At 37.6% G+C, this 17,421-nt stretch overlaps 1 protein-coding gene across 1 annotated transcript in view; it reads left to right on the top strand.

Moving 5' to 3' along the window:
* LOC124711693 (sodium channel protein Nach-like) overlaps positions 1-17,421 on the top strand; it is a 163,751-nt gene that overhangs the window by 88,975 nt on the left and 57,355 nt on the right. Inside the window, exons 7-8 of the mRNA XM_047241892.1 lie at positions 8,004-8,187; positions 8,268-8,321. Of these exons, the coding sequence (XP_047097848.1) occupies positions 8,004-8,187; positions 8,268-8,321 (238 nt within the window). The remainder of the gene's footprint in view (positions 1-8,003; positions 8,188-8,267; positions 8,322-17,421) is intronic.

The raw sequence follows: 17,421 nt of genomic DNA, 5'->3' as shown, positions 1-17,421 counted from the left end.
CAAAGTTTTGCTCTTAATTCTTATGCACAATAGTGTGAGCATGTGTGTGTGTGTATAAAGTAGCAGAATAGGAGAGTAACTGAAAATATTTAAAAACCACTATAAACAAATGTTGAAACTAGTACTTAGAAGTTAGTATGTAGAAAAGTGATGTAATTTTTTTCCAGCTAATCATGAAGATTATTATTAGAATGGAATCTGTACCTAATATGTTATGAAAGTATATAATTCAGCATTATTGTAGAATGGTATTTTGTGCAATATGACCATAATAGTCAAGATTTTAACATTTTGGCACAAATAGTAGAGCCAAATTCTGTAAACTAATAGGAAAAATAATCTAATTTTAACAATAAACTTTAAAAACTCTGTTTAAAGCCATGTATCTTCTCACAATTCAATTGTTAAAACACATATAAGGGCTTGCGCTGTAGCAATAGCATGACTAGTATTTTCTGATTTTTAGTGTCAACGCCACATCATTTTTGTCGTGGAATGAACAAGCTTTTTTGTTTTTATTTTTTTTTAAAAAAGCATTTAAGTGTTTTGACTGTGCAGTTTTGATCTGATTAACTTGACGAGTAGCTTCTGACATACAAACAGCCCAAACTTTCTTAGAGATGGAGATTAATGCAGTGAAAGATATTCACCCCATTTCTACATAACTGAAAAATCAAGAAAATAAATAAACAGTTTTGCAGCCACAAAAACTGGTTACATTTTAATGTATGTGTACACACATCTATGATCCTACATGATGCTGGCTGGACCAGCAGTGCCAGTGTTGCATTTTGGCAGATGGAACAGGTTGTTGTGGGGGTTGTGTGTCTGATGGGGTGGGTGGAGGGAGATAGACAGAAGAGCAAGGGAGAGAGATTGAGGGTGGGTGGCTAGTAACTCAGAGGAGGGCAGTCAGTTTTCTGTCTAGGATTGTGACTGGAATGGGTGGCAGGTACATGGACTAGGTACGTGCTGCACAGTTGGCTGAGCCTGTGGGGAGTGGCGCATGCTGAGAGTGACATGGGGGTGTGAATAGTGAGGGGGTGACAGGATGGAGCAAGGGTAACCTGTTGGGGGAGGGTGTGGGGACAGGCAAAGAATGTGTTGCAAGCATAACTCACATCTGCATAAATCAGAGAAGCTGATGGTGGAGGGAAGGATCCAGATGGTCCAGGTTACTAAGCAGCCATTGAAATTGAGCATGTTGTGCTCAACTCCATGTTGTGTCACCAGGTGGTCAACTTTATTCTTGGAAACAGTTTGGCAATGATCATTCATTATGGTGGACAGCTGGCTGGTAGCCATCCATACCAATACAAATGATTGTTCAGTGTTTTGAGCAGAGTTGATATATGATAGCATTGATTTCCAAGGCAGCCTAGCCTCTGATATGGTAGGATAAGCCTGTGACAGGACTGGAATAGGATGAGTTGGGTGGAAGGATTGGGCAGGTCTTGCACCTCTATCTACTGCAGGGATACGAAATTCAAAGCCCTCATGAAGGATAAGGTTGAGCTGTTCCAGTCCAGGGTGGCATTGGAAGATGAGGAGGGTGCTCCTTTGAAGCTAATCCTTGGGAGTGATGGGAGGATTGTGAGTGTGTGAAGATAAGGAATGGGAAATCTGTTTGTGGATTAGATTTGGAGGGTAGTACCTATCTGTGAAGGGCTTCAAGAGAATTTCAGTATACTGGCAAGGGAGTTCTGCTCACTGCATATGTGTCATCCATGGGTGGCTAGGATGTATGGGAGGGCTTTTCTTGGTACAGAAGGCATGGCAGCTGTTGAAAAGTAGATATCATTGGTAGATAAATACTGGCATCAAACCCTCTGCACCAGCAAATAAATTAAAAGAAAAGGTAGAAGAATGTAAACATAATGCCATGTATTCTTTCGTGTTTGCTGCTATCTCATTTAAATCCTGTCTGCCTAATAAACTACGAAACTAGAGTGAGACAACAGCAAACACGGAAGAATATACATATCATGTCATGTTTATATTCGTATTATTCTTATGCTCAATAGTGATAGTCAGAAATGAAGCAAGGTAACTGACTAGATTTTTAAATCTAAGATGACTCTAATTTCTGTGCAGAATGTAATGTACTAAAGAGGCGTCTGCAAAGATTTTCAAACGGAGAAAAATTTTTGCTAAACTCTTGTTCAGAACATCTTCTATCATACGCAGTATATTATTTGGTTCTTGTTGATCATTATGCTTATGAGACAATTCCTCTCCTTTTTTTATTGTAAGCGGCGGTAGTGTGCACAAAAGCAAGCCATGCTGCGAGCGGCTACAGGTCGTAAACACTCATTATCAGAATGCGATAAACAATGCATGACACAGTACAATAATGCAGTTTCAGCTTAGAGTGATGTAAACACCTATAACAAAGAGAACTGCACTTATCAGATCAAAGCACAATAAGCAATCGATTCAAACCAGATGAAGCACGTGAAAAAGGAAGGGTACCCGTATAAATACGGATGGAGTGCCTGACACATAGCAATGGCTTCTTGGTAAATCTTAACTGTTAAGCTTACGACTCGAATCAAACAACTGTAGTTGTATTTTCATCCTTTCGACCTAAATTGTGTCTCATGTTACAATGGACCAACTTTGTTTCGATTTGGAGTTGCGGTCTAAGACTTTTCTCTCGTCTTGAATTTCGAGTCTCAAATTCCAGGTGCGGCTTAGATTCGGGAAAATTGTTTTTCCTTGATTTCGAGTCTCATTTTTCAGGTGCAGCTTAGATTCGAGTGTGGCTTAGATTCGAGTAAATGCGGTAGATGGAGGGGGTCTGACAGCCAATCAATTCCAGTCAGTCCACCAGGGAAGAGGTAAACGGCTCATGTTGTCTGTAGTACAACCATGCCTAGATGGTCAATATGGTGGTTCCATCATGTCCGCATTGGTACTTTGTACCAGGAAGGGCTCTCAACAAGAGAAGTGTCCAGTCATCTTGGAATGAACCAAAGTTATGTTGTTTGGACATGGAGGAAATACAGAGAGACAGGAACTGTCAATAACATGTCTCGCTCAGACCCCCCAAGGGCTACCACTGCAGTGGATGACTGCTACCTACAGATTATGGCTTGGAGGAACCCTGACAGCATGTTGAATAATGCTTTTCGTGCCGCCACAGGACGTCCTGTTATGGCTCAAACTGTGCACAATAGGCTGTATGATGCACAACTTCACTCCCGATGTCCATGGTGTGGTCCATCTTTACAATCACGACACCATGCAGTGCAGTACAGATGGGCTCATCAACATGCCGAATGCACTGCTCAGGATTGTCATCATGTTCTCTTCACCAATGAGTGTTGCATATGCCTTCAAACAGACAATCGACGAAGACGTGTTTGGAGACAACCCGGTCAGGCTGAATGTCTTAGACACAATATCCAGCAAGTGCAGCAAGGTGGGGGTTCCCTGCTGTCTTGGGATGGCATTATGTGGGGCCGACGTATGCTGCTGGTAGTCATGGGAGATGCCATAATGGCTGTACGATACATATATGCCATCCTCTGACTGACAGTGCAACCATATCCGCAGCATATTGGCAAGGCATTCATCTTCATGGATGACAGTTCGCATCTACATCATGCACATCTTGTGAATGGCTTCGATCAGGATAACAACATTGCTCAACTAGATTGGCCAGTAGGCTCTCCAGACATGAACCACATTGAACATGCCTGTGATAGATTAAAAAGGACTATTTATGGATGACGTGACCCACCAACCACTCTAAGGGATCTATGTCGAATCACCATTAAGGAGTGGGACAATCTGGACCAACAGTGCCTTGATGAACTTGTGGATAGTGTGCCATGACGAATACAGGCATGCATCAGTGCAAGAGGACATGCTACAAGGTATTAGAGGCACCAGTGTGTAAGCAATATGGACCACCACCTCTGAAGGTCTTGCTTTATGGTGGTACAACATGCAATGTGCAGTTTTCATGAGCAATAAAAAGGGCGGAAATGATGTTTATACTGACCTCTATTCCAATTTGCTGTACAGGTTCCAGAACTCTCGAAACCGAGGTGATACAAAACTTTTTTTGATGTGTGTATATATACAGCTCATGTAATGTACTTCTGAATATTTGTTAGAGTAATATGTAAAATTTTTGAATAAATTTATCAAGATAATTTCAAGAATGATGGTATCAATGCTCCAGGTTTATATATTCAATTTGTATTTATAGTCCATGTCTGTTTCAATGTTCATTAGAGTATCATGCAGAAATTTGAAGTAGATCGGTGAAGTATTTTTTGAGTTTTTTGGTAACAATGGTAAACAATGACTTGTCATGATATAATAGGATAGATATATTTATATATCATATACAGGGTGGTCCATTGATCATGACCTGGCCAAATATCTCATGAAATAAGCATCAAATGAAAAAACTACAAAGAACAAAACTTGTCTAGCTTGAAGGGGGAAACCAGATGGCGCTATGGTTGGCCTGCTAGATGGCACTGCCATAGGTCAAATGGAAATGAACTGCATTAAAAAAAATAGGAACCCCCATTTATTATTACATATTTGTGTAGTACGTAAAGAAATATGAATGTTTTAGTTGGACCACGTTTTTCGCTTTGTGACAGATGGCACTGTAATAGTTGCAAACATATGGCTCACAATTTTAGGCAAACAGTTGGTAACAGGTAGGTTTTTTAAATTAAAATTGAGAACGTAGGTACATTTGAACAGTTTATTTCGGTTGTTCCAATGTGATACATGTACCTTTGTGAACTTATCATTTCTGAGAATGCATGCTATTACAGTGTGATTGCCTATAAATACCACATTAATGCAATAAATGCTCAAAATGATGTCCATCAACCTCAATGCATTTGGCAATGTGTGTAATGACATTCCTCTCAACAGTGAGTAGTTCACCTTCCGTAATGTTTGCACATGCATTGACAATGCGCTGACGCACATTGTCAGGCGTCGATGGATCATGATAGCAGATATCCTTCAACTTTCCCCACAGAAAGAAATCCGGGGATGTCAGATCCGGTGAACACGCTTCAACGACCAATCCACCTGTCATGAAATATGCTATTCAATACTGCTTCACCGCATGCGAGCTATGTGCCAGACATCAATCATCTTGGAAGTACATCACCATTCTGTCGTGCAGTGAAACATCTTGTAGTAACATCAGTAGAACATTATGTAGGGAATCAGCATACATTGCACCATTAGATTGCCATCAATAAAATGGGGGCCAATTATCCTTCCTCCCATAATGCCGCACCATACATTAACCCGCCAAGGTCGCTGATGTTGCACTTGTTGCTTGTTGCAGCTATCATAGATTTTCTGTTGCCCAATAGTGCATATTATGCCAGTTTACGTTACCACTGTTGGTGAATGACACTTCATCACTAAATAGAATCCATGAAAAAATCTGTCATCGTCCCGTAATTTCTCTTGTGCCCAGTGGCAAAATTCTGTATGATGTTCAAAGTCATCACCATGCAATTCCTGGTGCATAGAAATGTGTGGTATGGGTGCAATCGATGTTGATGTAGCATTCTCAACACCGATGTTTTTGAGATTCCCGATTCTCGCGCAATTTGTCTGCTACTGATGTGCGGATTAGCCATGACAGCAACTAAAAGACCTACTTGGGCATCATCATTTGTTGCAGATTGTGGTTGACATTTCACATGTGGCTGAACACTTCCTGTTTCCTTAAATAACATAACTATCTGGTGAACTGTCCGGACAGTTGGATGATGTTGTCCAGGATACCAAGCAGCATACATAGCACATGCCCGTTGGGCATTTTGGTCACAATAGCCATACATCAACACAATATTGACCTTTTCCGCAATTCATAAATGGTCCATTTTAACATGGGTAATGTATCATGAAGCAAATGCCGTCCGCACTGGTGCAATGTTACGTGGTACCACGAACTTATACATTTGTGACTATTACAGCACCATCTATCACAAAGCGAAAAAGGTGGTCCAACTAAAACATTCATATTTATTTATGTACTACATGAATATGTAATAAAAATGGGGGTTCCTATTTTAAAAAATGCAGTTGATATCCATTTGACCAATGGCAGCGCCATCTAGCGGGCCAACCATAGCGCCATCTGGTTTCCACCTTCACCCTAGACGAGTTTCGTTCTTTGTAGTTTTTTCATTTGATGCTTATTTTGTGAGATATTTGGCCCAGTCACTATCAATGGACCACCCTGTATATTAGTTATGTAAAAATTTGAAGTAAATCAGTCAAAAATTTTTGGAGATTTTTGGGAACAATGTTAAACATCATTTCCTTTTTTTTATAGTAACTCTCTATTACACACTGCTTTGCTCACATATCGGTAGTTTTGTTATGATGTGTGATGGTGAGTAAATAAGCTAGTAATATTATGAGATGTCTGTGGATATAGTGGTGGAGAGACTTTTGTATAAAAATGTAAGCTGTGGGAGCATGTAGGTACATGATGAACGTGTTTCTATTATTTTTCTGTATGTCATATCGGACACTACGCATTACATTTTCTAATTATGCTTAAAAATGCTTCAATTCCTTACATCCATGCAGAAGTAGAGTTTTTAGGCATTTCTCTGGTTCATCTAGTACTGTATGTGATATTTTGTCACCAGAGCAACTTTTCTCCCTCCTATTCAATAGCATATGGTGCCTACACTTTGCATCTGTCTCCCTAAGAGGACTGATGTGTGATTAAGATAGTCAGTTAATACATCATAATCAAATGTAGCCTTAGCAAAAGCCTCCAACATTCCTCATGTAAAGATATGACTCTCTGTTTGTTATATGGCCTTTAAATGACACCGTCACTGTGAGTCCTCAAGTGTCTTGGAAGCTATATGAGGCACATGAAGCTCAGCACCTAAAATGTGATGGGCCTTTGGCTGTTCTAATGTCTCTGTAGCTCTTAAGGCCACCTGACATTCTGCATTCAAGTTCCAATGGATGTGAGATTGCTCTGCGATTTGTTGGATTTCAGTAACTTTCATATCTTGAGCTTTCTTAGAACTGTGTGCTAAATCAAGACTTACATTTGTGATGCTTATAGTTATAGTTTTACATTTGGTTCTTGCTCTTACTGTCTGGGTTTATTGTTGTATCCCCACCAAAATTCTCCAGCTATGCTAGGTGGTGTAACAACTCAATATAATAAATCATGTGCACAATAACATTGGATTTACACTTCCACAGAATAATCTATAGTCACTAAGAGTTGTCAACCATTATACCACTGTCATCTGCATGCCACTCAAGTATACTATATTTAAAAATTTTATTAACACTCAAAAAGCTACAGATTTCTAAGGTAGCCTACGGTCTTCCTCAGGGTTCAAGCTACCTCCATACCAAATACCATCAGAGTCAGTTCAGCAATATTGTAATGAAAATGTGACAGAGTGAGTCACTTCCACAATTAATAATACCTGTATTATTATGGAAGTATGGTCAAAACATATTGAGAATTAAATATGCATTTTATTGATTACAATGAATCATATCACATAGAACGTATAAACCAATAAAAGTATTTTTCCAAAGATGATCAAGTTGGAAAGTGAAAGAGTAAATAGTTTTTTCAAAGAGTAAATATTATCTTCTTAAGTCAACAATTATGTCTTACTACACACTTTCTAAAGTAGCCTATGTTCTTCCTCAGTTTTTAAGTACTCTACATACCACATTTTATCAAACTTGGTTCAACAGTTTAATCATAAAACATAACACATGGAGTTACTTTTGAATTTATAATATTAGTGTGGTAACAGATACAAACATCTGGTTTCTTTGCAAACTTTCCTATTTAATCATATGAGGAATGTGAATATACAGATTGCTCACAGTAGCCACAGAATTTCTCCTATTATAGTTAAAAGTTTATATATATCACCAGACAATTTATATAAACATTTATGATTTTGTTTGAAACTACTTTTATCATCACATGGGTTTCCTAACAGGTGAAGGAAGTAGTCAATGATCCAATGCTGTATGAGGTAGAACCCAGTGGAAGAGATTGTCTGTTTCGTAATGAAGTTCCCACAGGTGTGTACCCATATTATAGCTTCACAACATGTCTGGTTCAGTGCCACAAACAACACCATTTGAAGTTCTGCAATTGTACCCATCATATGATGCCAAATTGTAAGTATTTTTTTTTCCTTGATAAGGAGGGTCATATTTTAAGGCAGACTGTAATTTAATTTGGATCTTGGATTTTTCAGCTGCTGATGAGGTCTGTGGCATTGAGGGACTAACCTGCCTTAATGGTTATAATGGTATGTTACACATTTATTTTGAAATTTAATTTTGGGGAGAATGTGCATGTTTATAAGTTTAATGTGAGTTATCTTGACTTTTTCAGACTTTGTGTTAGCTTTATTGGACAGAAATGTTATTTCACATGACTAGTGATGATATGTTAAACAGCTAGTTTTAAAGTTTAAAATTATGCTTTAAATGTTCTAGACATTAATTTTATGAATCAATATCAACCAAAAAGCACACAATAAAACTGGAACTGGATCCAGTCTTAAAACTTTGGTGAAAAATGAAGAGAATTGTTGATAAAGATTATACTAAAGTACCACAGCAGATGGTGCAAAGTGATGGGTAAAAACTGATAAGTAAATTGAAAGTTGATGTACTGGACACTCTGTAGTCACATTAAAAAGTTGAGCTTAAGAGTTTAGACTGAAGTTAAGGTGATTAAGAAGTGCAGACAATTCACAAACATTGTAGAGCATATATTACACTAAACTCATTTTGAAATACATAGATATGTATTATTTTATGTGCACATGTTGAATGAGACCCCCAGGCATACACACTTAGTGCACCTTGTACCATTTCCATAATGAGTACCATCATTCACTGCACATTTGAACTGACAATGATTAATGGACCTCTACCCTTTTGCATTTGCCTCCTCCTGAAACCAGGCAAAACAGGTTTTGCCAAAACAGCTGAAGTGAGTCCCACTGGCTCAGTTTCAGTTTCAGCAAAAGACAGCACCTCAGACTTGTTGATTAGGGGGATTGGTACAATATTTTATAAATATATAATCAACTACTTTGAAGAAATCCACTTTTCCTCTTTTAAACTGCTCAGCTGATGCTTGTATCTAATACTTAAAACTAGCATTTATGTAACATTACATGGAAGGCTGTCACCTGCTTATACACTGGCAAAATGAAGATTTAAAGAAAGTAATATTTTTGTACCACCAAATTTTATTCATAAAATATCCCATAGTTAATGTGTGTGTGTGTGTGTGTGTGTGTGTGTGTGTGTGTGTGTGTGTGTGTGTGTGTGTGTAAATTGTGTGTGTGTGTGTGTGTGTGTGTGTGTGTGTGTGTCTCCTCCTTTACTGATGAAGGCTGTCGCCAAAAGCTATATGTGAGTGTCTTTTTAATTGTGTCTGTCTGCAACTTAACGTGTCCTCTTATGCTGAGTAGCAATCTGTCTTTTCCTACATTGTTGTTATTCCTATCTGGAATTTCCATTGCTTGAGAGATGCAAACTGAGAATTTTTTTCAACAAATCAAACACTTTAAACAAACTGATATCATTAATACGAGGTTGGTTTAAAAAGTTCTCAGAATGGAATAGAAAAAAAGTACATACATCACTGAAGCATTTTTATTTTTCAATGAAGTCTCCTTGTAGATTAATGCACTTGGTCCAACAATGTTCCAGTGACTTGATCCCATCTCGAAAATGAGTTTCCTCCAGGCCTGCAAAATAATTGTCAACTGTGGCTATCAGTTCTTTGTTTGAAGTGAATTTTCGTCTACCAAGAAAAATTTTCTGTTTTGAGAAGAGATGGAAGTCTGAGGGAGCCATATCAGATGAATAAGGTGCGTGTTGCAACAGTCAAACCTTAATTTGTGTAATTTTCTTCCTTGCTAAACCTGGCCTTTTTCATGTATCCTTTGTTGCAATTTGTCCAAAATGTCAGCATAGTATTCTTCAGTAATTTTTTGCCCAGTGGGGAGATAATCTATCAACAGAACCCCCTTTGCATCCCAGAACACTGATGCCATGACCTTTCCTGCTGAAGGAATTGTCTTGGCTTTCTTTGGTGTTGGGGAACCATCATGTTTCCACTGATTTGATCGTTGTCTTGTCTCTGTGGTATAGTAGTGCACCCAAGTTTCATGTGTGGTCACAAACCTAACAAAAAATCTTGTTTGTTTCTCCTAAAATGCCCCAAACATTGTTCTGATATGCCCATTCTCATGCATTTTTGATCCAGTGTCAATAGTTGCGGCAACTATCTTGCAGATAGTTTTTATCATTTCTAATTCTTCAGTTCAAATGTGATATACACTTTTAGATGACATCTGGCAAGCATGAGCAGTTTCATGCACCTTCAACTGGTGATCCTCTATGACCATTTTGTTCACTTTTGCAATGATTTCTGGAGTAGTGACACATCTTGGCCAACCACTGCATGGATCATTGTCTGAGCTCTCCCAACCAAATTTAAATTCTTTTGTTCAATTGGCTACAGTTGAATATGAAGGAGCAGAGTCCCCCAGTGTATTTTGGAAATCAGCATGAATGTCCTTTGCTTTCATACCTTTCTTCATGAACTACTTAATCACTGCTCGAATCTCGATTTTTTTCCACCTTCGCAAATCACTACACAGGAACAACTACAGAGCCATGTGACTGCCACAGCTGTCTTCCAAGAGCATTGATGTGGCACATGTTTACAGGCAACAGACCAATAAATATCATGTGAACAACTCATTGTTCTAGCTCTGACCTCTCATGGTGATTCCCAGAACTTTTCAAACCACCCTCATAAAAATGAGAAAGGAGGGACTACAATCTATGTTAAAACTAATGTAAAATATAAATCTCTAGACATACGTACTTTTGATGCAGATTCTCACTTTGAAGCCAGTGAAACAGAAATTACTACAAGTAATAAATCAGTTATAATTATGGCAGTTTACAGGGCCCCTGTAGGGAAAATATGTATCTTTCTAAAACACATGGAACAACTTTTGAACCAACATTCAAAACATAGGGATTTAATTATCATGGGTGATTTTAATATTAACTTTTTAACTGCAAATAACAGTAGAAGAGAACTATAGTGCCTGATGGAAGCATTTAATCTAATTTCAATAGTTAACTTTCCCACTAGAGTAACTAGTTCTTGTAAGAGCCTAATTGACAATATATTCCTGGACAGATACAGAAGCAGCAGTATTATTGTAAGTCAAATTCTCAATGGTCTGTCAGGCCATGATGGTCAGCCGCTTATAGTAAAAAGATATCAAGCTGTGTGATATACTGAAACACTCCTTTAAAACTCTCAGGCCAGTCAATAATGATACCTTAGAAATCTTCAGTCTTTTCTTACAGCAGGACCCCTGTATTTATGGAGAGGAATATTAATGAAAAATTTAATCTGTTCTCTAATGAGTTTGTGTCATTGTTTGAAGCTGTATTCCCAAAAATAATCTTGAAAAACAATCCTCAGGCTGCAAAATGGAAACCCTGCATTACTAAAGGATCAGAATTTCCTGTTGAACAAAAAGAAATTTATATGAATTCCTAAGGCTATCTAATGATCCCATCAAAAAGGAGGACTATAGATTGTATTTTAATATTTATAAAGGGTAATAAAAAAAATCAAAAACTATGTACATAACAATGTGAAATTGACAAGCCAAACAACAAATCAAAAGCCATCTGGCAAGTTTTAAAAACGGAGAATGATAAAAAAGTAGAGTACATGACTGACGTAGAATTAATTCAGGATGGAAACATTGTAAAAAATACTGAGGAAGTTGCTAATATCTTCAATAAAAATTTTTAACAGCTGCAGAAAAAATTGGCTGTGAAGCCCTTCTGCATAAAGCTAACAACGCCAGAGATTGCCAGATGCAGATAACCCCCATAACAATTTGTGAGATCACTAAGACAATCAGAGAGATGAAGCCAGAAAACACTTGTGGGGCTGATAATATTTCAACTAAGATACTTAAACATTGTCATTGCTATATAAATGCAGTTTTGTGTCACATTTTTAATAAATCCCTAAAACAAGGTATTGTTCCATTTAGATTAAAATATGCCTGTGTGAAAACACTTTTCAAGAAAGGTGAAAAAACTGATGTAACATACTGCTGCCCAATATCCCTGCTAACAAGTTTTTTCAAAGGTTCTTGAGAAAGTGGTACACAAGATCACTGTTAATCACCTGACAGGCCATAACATTCTCAGTCAATGTTATCAATGTCAGTTTGGTTTCCGGCAAGGCCTATCAATTGATGATGCTATTTTCTCTTTCACCATTCAAATTCTCGACTCTCTTAACAAAAAATTGGCACCAATTGGAATCCTATGTGACTTATCCAAAGCTTTCGACTGTGTCAACCATAAAATTCTGCTAAATTAAGCAGACTACTATGGGTCAAGTGGAATAATAGGGACATGGATTAAATCCTACCCTACAGATAGGAAACAAGGGTAATAATTACTGACTGTAATGGAATCCCAGCTTTATCCAAGTGGGGCACAGTCAACACTGGGGTGCCTTGAGGCTTGATGTTGGAATCCTTAGTGTTTCTTATATTTATAATGACCTCCCATACTGCACACATCAGTGAGCAAGTTCACCCTATTCACTGATGATACTTCTGTTCTAGTTGATAAAGCAACAGGGAACAACTGGGAAATGTCTGTGAACAAAGCATTTAATGATATTCTGAAATGGTTTAACTGTAATGGACTCTCTCTGAATATAAAAAAAACCTCATTATGTACACTTTCATATAGCATATAAAGAACTGGGGGATATAACTATATTATGTAATGGACAACAAATGGAGCAAGTCGACTCAGCTAAATTCCTGGGTGTGAACATAGATTGCAAACTAAATTGGTCCAACTGTAGTCTAGATCTAGAAAGAAGGTTACCTGTAGCATTTGCCTTACACATAATTACATCAACCACACATAAGGATGCCATAAGAGCTGCTTACTTCAGATATTTCCATGCACTTTGGTCTTGTGGATTCATCCTTTGAGGCAACCAGCCCTTGGCAAAACAATTTATTTTTTTTTTTTTTTTTTTTTTTTTTTTTTTTTTTTTGCTCAGAAAAGAGCTATATGCATCATGAGTGGTGTGCAACTAAGGGATTCATGCAGTTTAGGAAACTGCAGGTATTTACAATGATATCTCAGTACATATACTACCTTGTATGTTTCATTAATAAAAACCACTCTCTCTTCAAAACCAATAATGAATATCATGGTCATGACAAAAGGTCAAAAGAGGAGTTTCATAGTAACCAGTTAAACTGTACAGAAAGGAGTAAATTATACAGGCATCAAAATTTACAATGCTTTACCCAGTGTCATCAAAAGTCTTGCTCCTGAAACACCAAAGTTCAAGAGAAAACTGCAGGAATACCTAATACAAAAGTCATTCTATTCAATTAGTGAATTTTTTTAGTGCATAGGAGCAAATTTTTATTATACAACTGAGTTAGCCATTCACTGTAAGTATAAATGTAAATTATTTGTTGCTGTGGTGTTATGTTGTTGCTCAAATACTTTGATATTGTTAATTTGAATGTGTACGTGTAAGTGTTAATTCTGATGTATGTAATATGTTTTTATTTCTTCTATTGTTCCGTGTTGTTACTATGAGTCTTGTCATGAATTAACCATTTTGCATGCTGCTGTATTGTTAACATTGTAAAAATACTGACTCATTGCATATCCTTGCAACTCCATTGCTATCAGGATCAACAGTACTCACAATAAAATAAATAAATCAAGAATGTCATCTGTACCACAGGAAAATTTATTTTTTGGTTTGGTGATTGCATTCTCTGTCTCTTGTATGTTTATTTATTTATTTATTTATTTGGCCCTGTTGATTACATATTATACAGCCAGTGTACAAGTAATATAGGACAAGTCAATTGATGCAATTACAGTAGTACATTAACATTTATACATCACATTGCACAGACTTTGGTTTATTTTACAAGAACAATTACTTGCATGCAGTATTAAAGCCTGCATTCTGCCAAATACAGTTTAAGTGATTGTTTAAAATTGTAGAATAAGTGACAGTGCATATTTTTATGCTACTGGCATATATAAGGAAGTAAATTTTCTTCATGGTCATGGTTTGAATGAATACAAGTTTTAACTGCACCTGTCTTGTGTCATGGTTGTGGATGTCACAATTTTTCTGAATCAGTTCCCTGTTGATGGCTACAAAAACATCAGTGATTATATATATACTGACCTGTGCTGGTAAGTATCCTGAGAGATATGAAGAGACCTCTGCAAGATGTCCCATTAGGGACCCCACATATTAGCCTCACTGCTCGTTTTTGTATTCTGAAGACTTTTTGAACACCTGCAGCATTTCCCCAGAAGATTATGCCATAGGAGAGAACAGAATGGAAATATGCAATATATGACAACAACATTATTTCTCTGTCTACTAACTGATGGAGAGCTCTTAGTGCAAAGCACGATGAGCTAAGTTTCTTGACCAGCTGATCAATTTCTTCTTTCCATATTAGGCGACTGTCTATCTGAATACCTAGGAATTTTGTATGTTTGGTTTCATTAATTTTGTGATTGTTAACATGTATTTCAGGAGCTTTATTTTTTTATTTTTTTTCAGAAACTGTATTATATTGGCTTTTGAAATATTTAAGGTTAGGCTATTCACAGTGAACCATTTGTGTACTTGAGTAGAGACTGTCATGGCAGTATCCTACATTGTGCAGTTGGGTCCTTTTACGAGGATATTTGTATCATCAGCAAATATTACTATTTTTGCTCTGTTGTTAATTGTGATTGGTAGATCATTAATGTAGATCAGGGAAATGAATGACCCAAGAATTGAGCCCTGTATGACTCCATACTTTGTATTTCCCCAGTCTGAAGTTAATGCTGTTCCTGTCCCCCTTAAGACAACCCTTTGCTTCCTGTTCCATACGTATGATTCTAACCAAGTCAAAGATTTGTCTTTAATGCCATAATGTGGAAGCTTTTTTAAGGGTGTGTTGTGATCTACACAATCAAATGCCTTGGCAAGGTCACAAAATATCCCCATTGGATACATTTTGTAATTTAGTGCACCTAAAATTTCATCTGTTAGGTTAAATATAGCTCTGTCTGTGGAGGAGCCCTTACAAAAGCCGAACTGTGTAGGAGTCAGTAAGCCATTTTGTGTAGTGTGACTATAAATCCTATCATATACCTTTGAGAATACTGGCAGCAGGGAGATGGACTGATAGTTGGATATTTCATCCCTTGCTCCACTTTTGTGGATTGGCATCACTACTACATGTTTTAATCTATCTGGGAACACACCAGTTTCCATAGATTGGTTACACAAATAACACAATATGTAACTAATTAAGTCCGCATGTGATTTTAAAATCCTACTTGATGTTGTTATTGTTGTGGTCTTCAGTCCTGAGACTGGTTTGATGCAGCTCTCCATGCTACTCTATCCTGTGCAAGCTTCTTCATCTCCCAGTACCTACTGCAACCTACATCCTTCTGAATCTGCTTAGTGTATTTATCTCTTGGTCTCCCTCTACGATTTTTACCCTCCACGCTGCCCTCCAATACTAAATTGGTGATCCCTTGATGCCTCAGAACATGTCCTACCAACCGATCCCTTCTTCTAGTCAAGTTGTGCCACAAACTTCTCTTCTCCCCAATCCTATTCAATACCTCCTCATTGGTTATATGATCTACCCATCTAATCTTCAGCATTCTTCTGTAGCACCACATTTTGAAAGCTTCTATTCTCTTCTTGTCCAAACTATTTATCATCCACGTTTCACTTCCATACATGACTACACTCCATACAAATACTTTCAGAAACGACTTCCTGACACTTAAATCTATATTCAATGTTAACAAATTTTTCTTCTTCAGAAATGCTTTCCTTGCCATTGCCTGTCTACATTTTATATCCTCTCTACTTTGACCATCATCAGTTATTTTGCTCCCCAAATAGCAAAACTCCTTTACTACTTTAAGTGTCTCATTTCCTAATCTAATCCCCTCAGCATCACCCAACATAATTCAACTACATTCCATTATCCTCATTTTGCTTTTGTTGATGTTCATCTTATATCCTCCTTTCAAGACACTATCCATTCCGTTAAACTGCTCTTCTAAGTCCTTTGCTGTCTCTGACAGAATTACAATGTCATCGGCAAACCTCAAAGTTTTTATTTCTTCTCCATGGATTTTAACACCTACTCCGAATTTTTGTTTTGTTTCCTTCACTGCTTGCTCAATATACAGATTGAATAACATTGGGGAGAGGCTACAACCCTGTCTCACTCCCTTCCCAACCACTGCTTCCCTTTCATGTCCCTCAACTCTTATAACTGCCATCTGCCACAAATTATAAATAGCCTTTCGCTCCCTGTATTTTACCCCTGCCACCTTCAGAATTTGAAAGAGAGAATACCAGTCAACATTGTCAAAAGCTTTCTCTAAGTCTACAAATGCTAGAAACATAGGTTTGCCTTTCCTTAGTCTAGCTTCTATGATAAGTTGTAGGATCAGTATTGCCTCATGTCAAAAGCTTTCTCTAAGTCTACAAATGCTAGAAACATAGGTTTGCCTTTCCTTAGTCTAGCTTCTATGATAAGTTGTAGGATCAGTATTGCCTCACATGTTCCAATATTTCTATGGAATCCAAACTGATCTTCCCCAAGGTCGGCTTCTACCAGTTTTTCCATTCGTCTGTAAAGAATTCGTGTTAGTATTTTGTATCCGTGACTTATTAAACTGATTGTTCTGTAATTTTCACATCTGTCAGCACCTGCTTTCTTTGGGATTATTATGTTCTTCTTGAAGTCTGAGGGTATTTTGCCTGTCTCATACATTTTGCTCACCAGATGGTATAGTTTTGTCAGGACTGGCTCTCCCAAGGCAGTCAGTAGATCTAATGCAATGTTGTCTACTCCCGGGGCCTTGTTTCGACTCAGGTCTTTCAGTGCTCTGTCAAACTCTTAACGCAGTATCGTATCTCCCATTTCATCTTCATCTACATCCTCTTCCATTTCCATAATATTGTCCTCAATACATCGCCCTTGTACAGACCCTCTATATACTCCTTCCACCTTTCTGCTTTCCCTTCTTTGCTTAGAACTGGGTTTCCATCTGAGCTCTTGATATTCATACAAGTGGTTCTCTTTTCTCCAAAGGTCTCTTTAATTTTCCTGTAGGCAGTATCTATCTTACCCCTAGTGAGATAAGCCTCTACATCCTTACATTTGTCCTCTAGCCATCCCTGCTTAGCCATTTTGCACTTCCTGTCGATCTCATTTTTGAGACGTTTGTATTCCTTTTTGC

Source organism: Schistocerca piceifrons, chromosome 8 (assembly GCF_021461385.2).
Source record: "Schistocerca piceifrons isolate TAMUIC-IGC-003096 chromosome 8, iqSchPice1.1, whole genome shotgun sequence".
Lineage (NCBI taxonomy): Eukaryota > Metazoa > Arthropoda > Insecta > Orthoptera > Acrididae > Schistocerca > Schistocerca piceifrons.
Note: the sequence above shows the minus strand (reverse complement) of the source record. Positions and strands in the feature narration are given on the sequence as shown.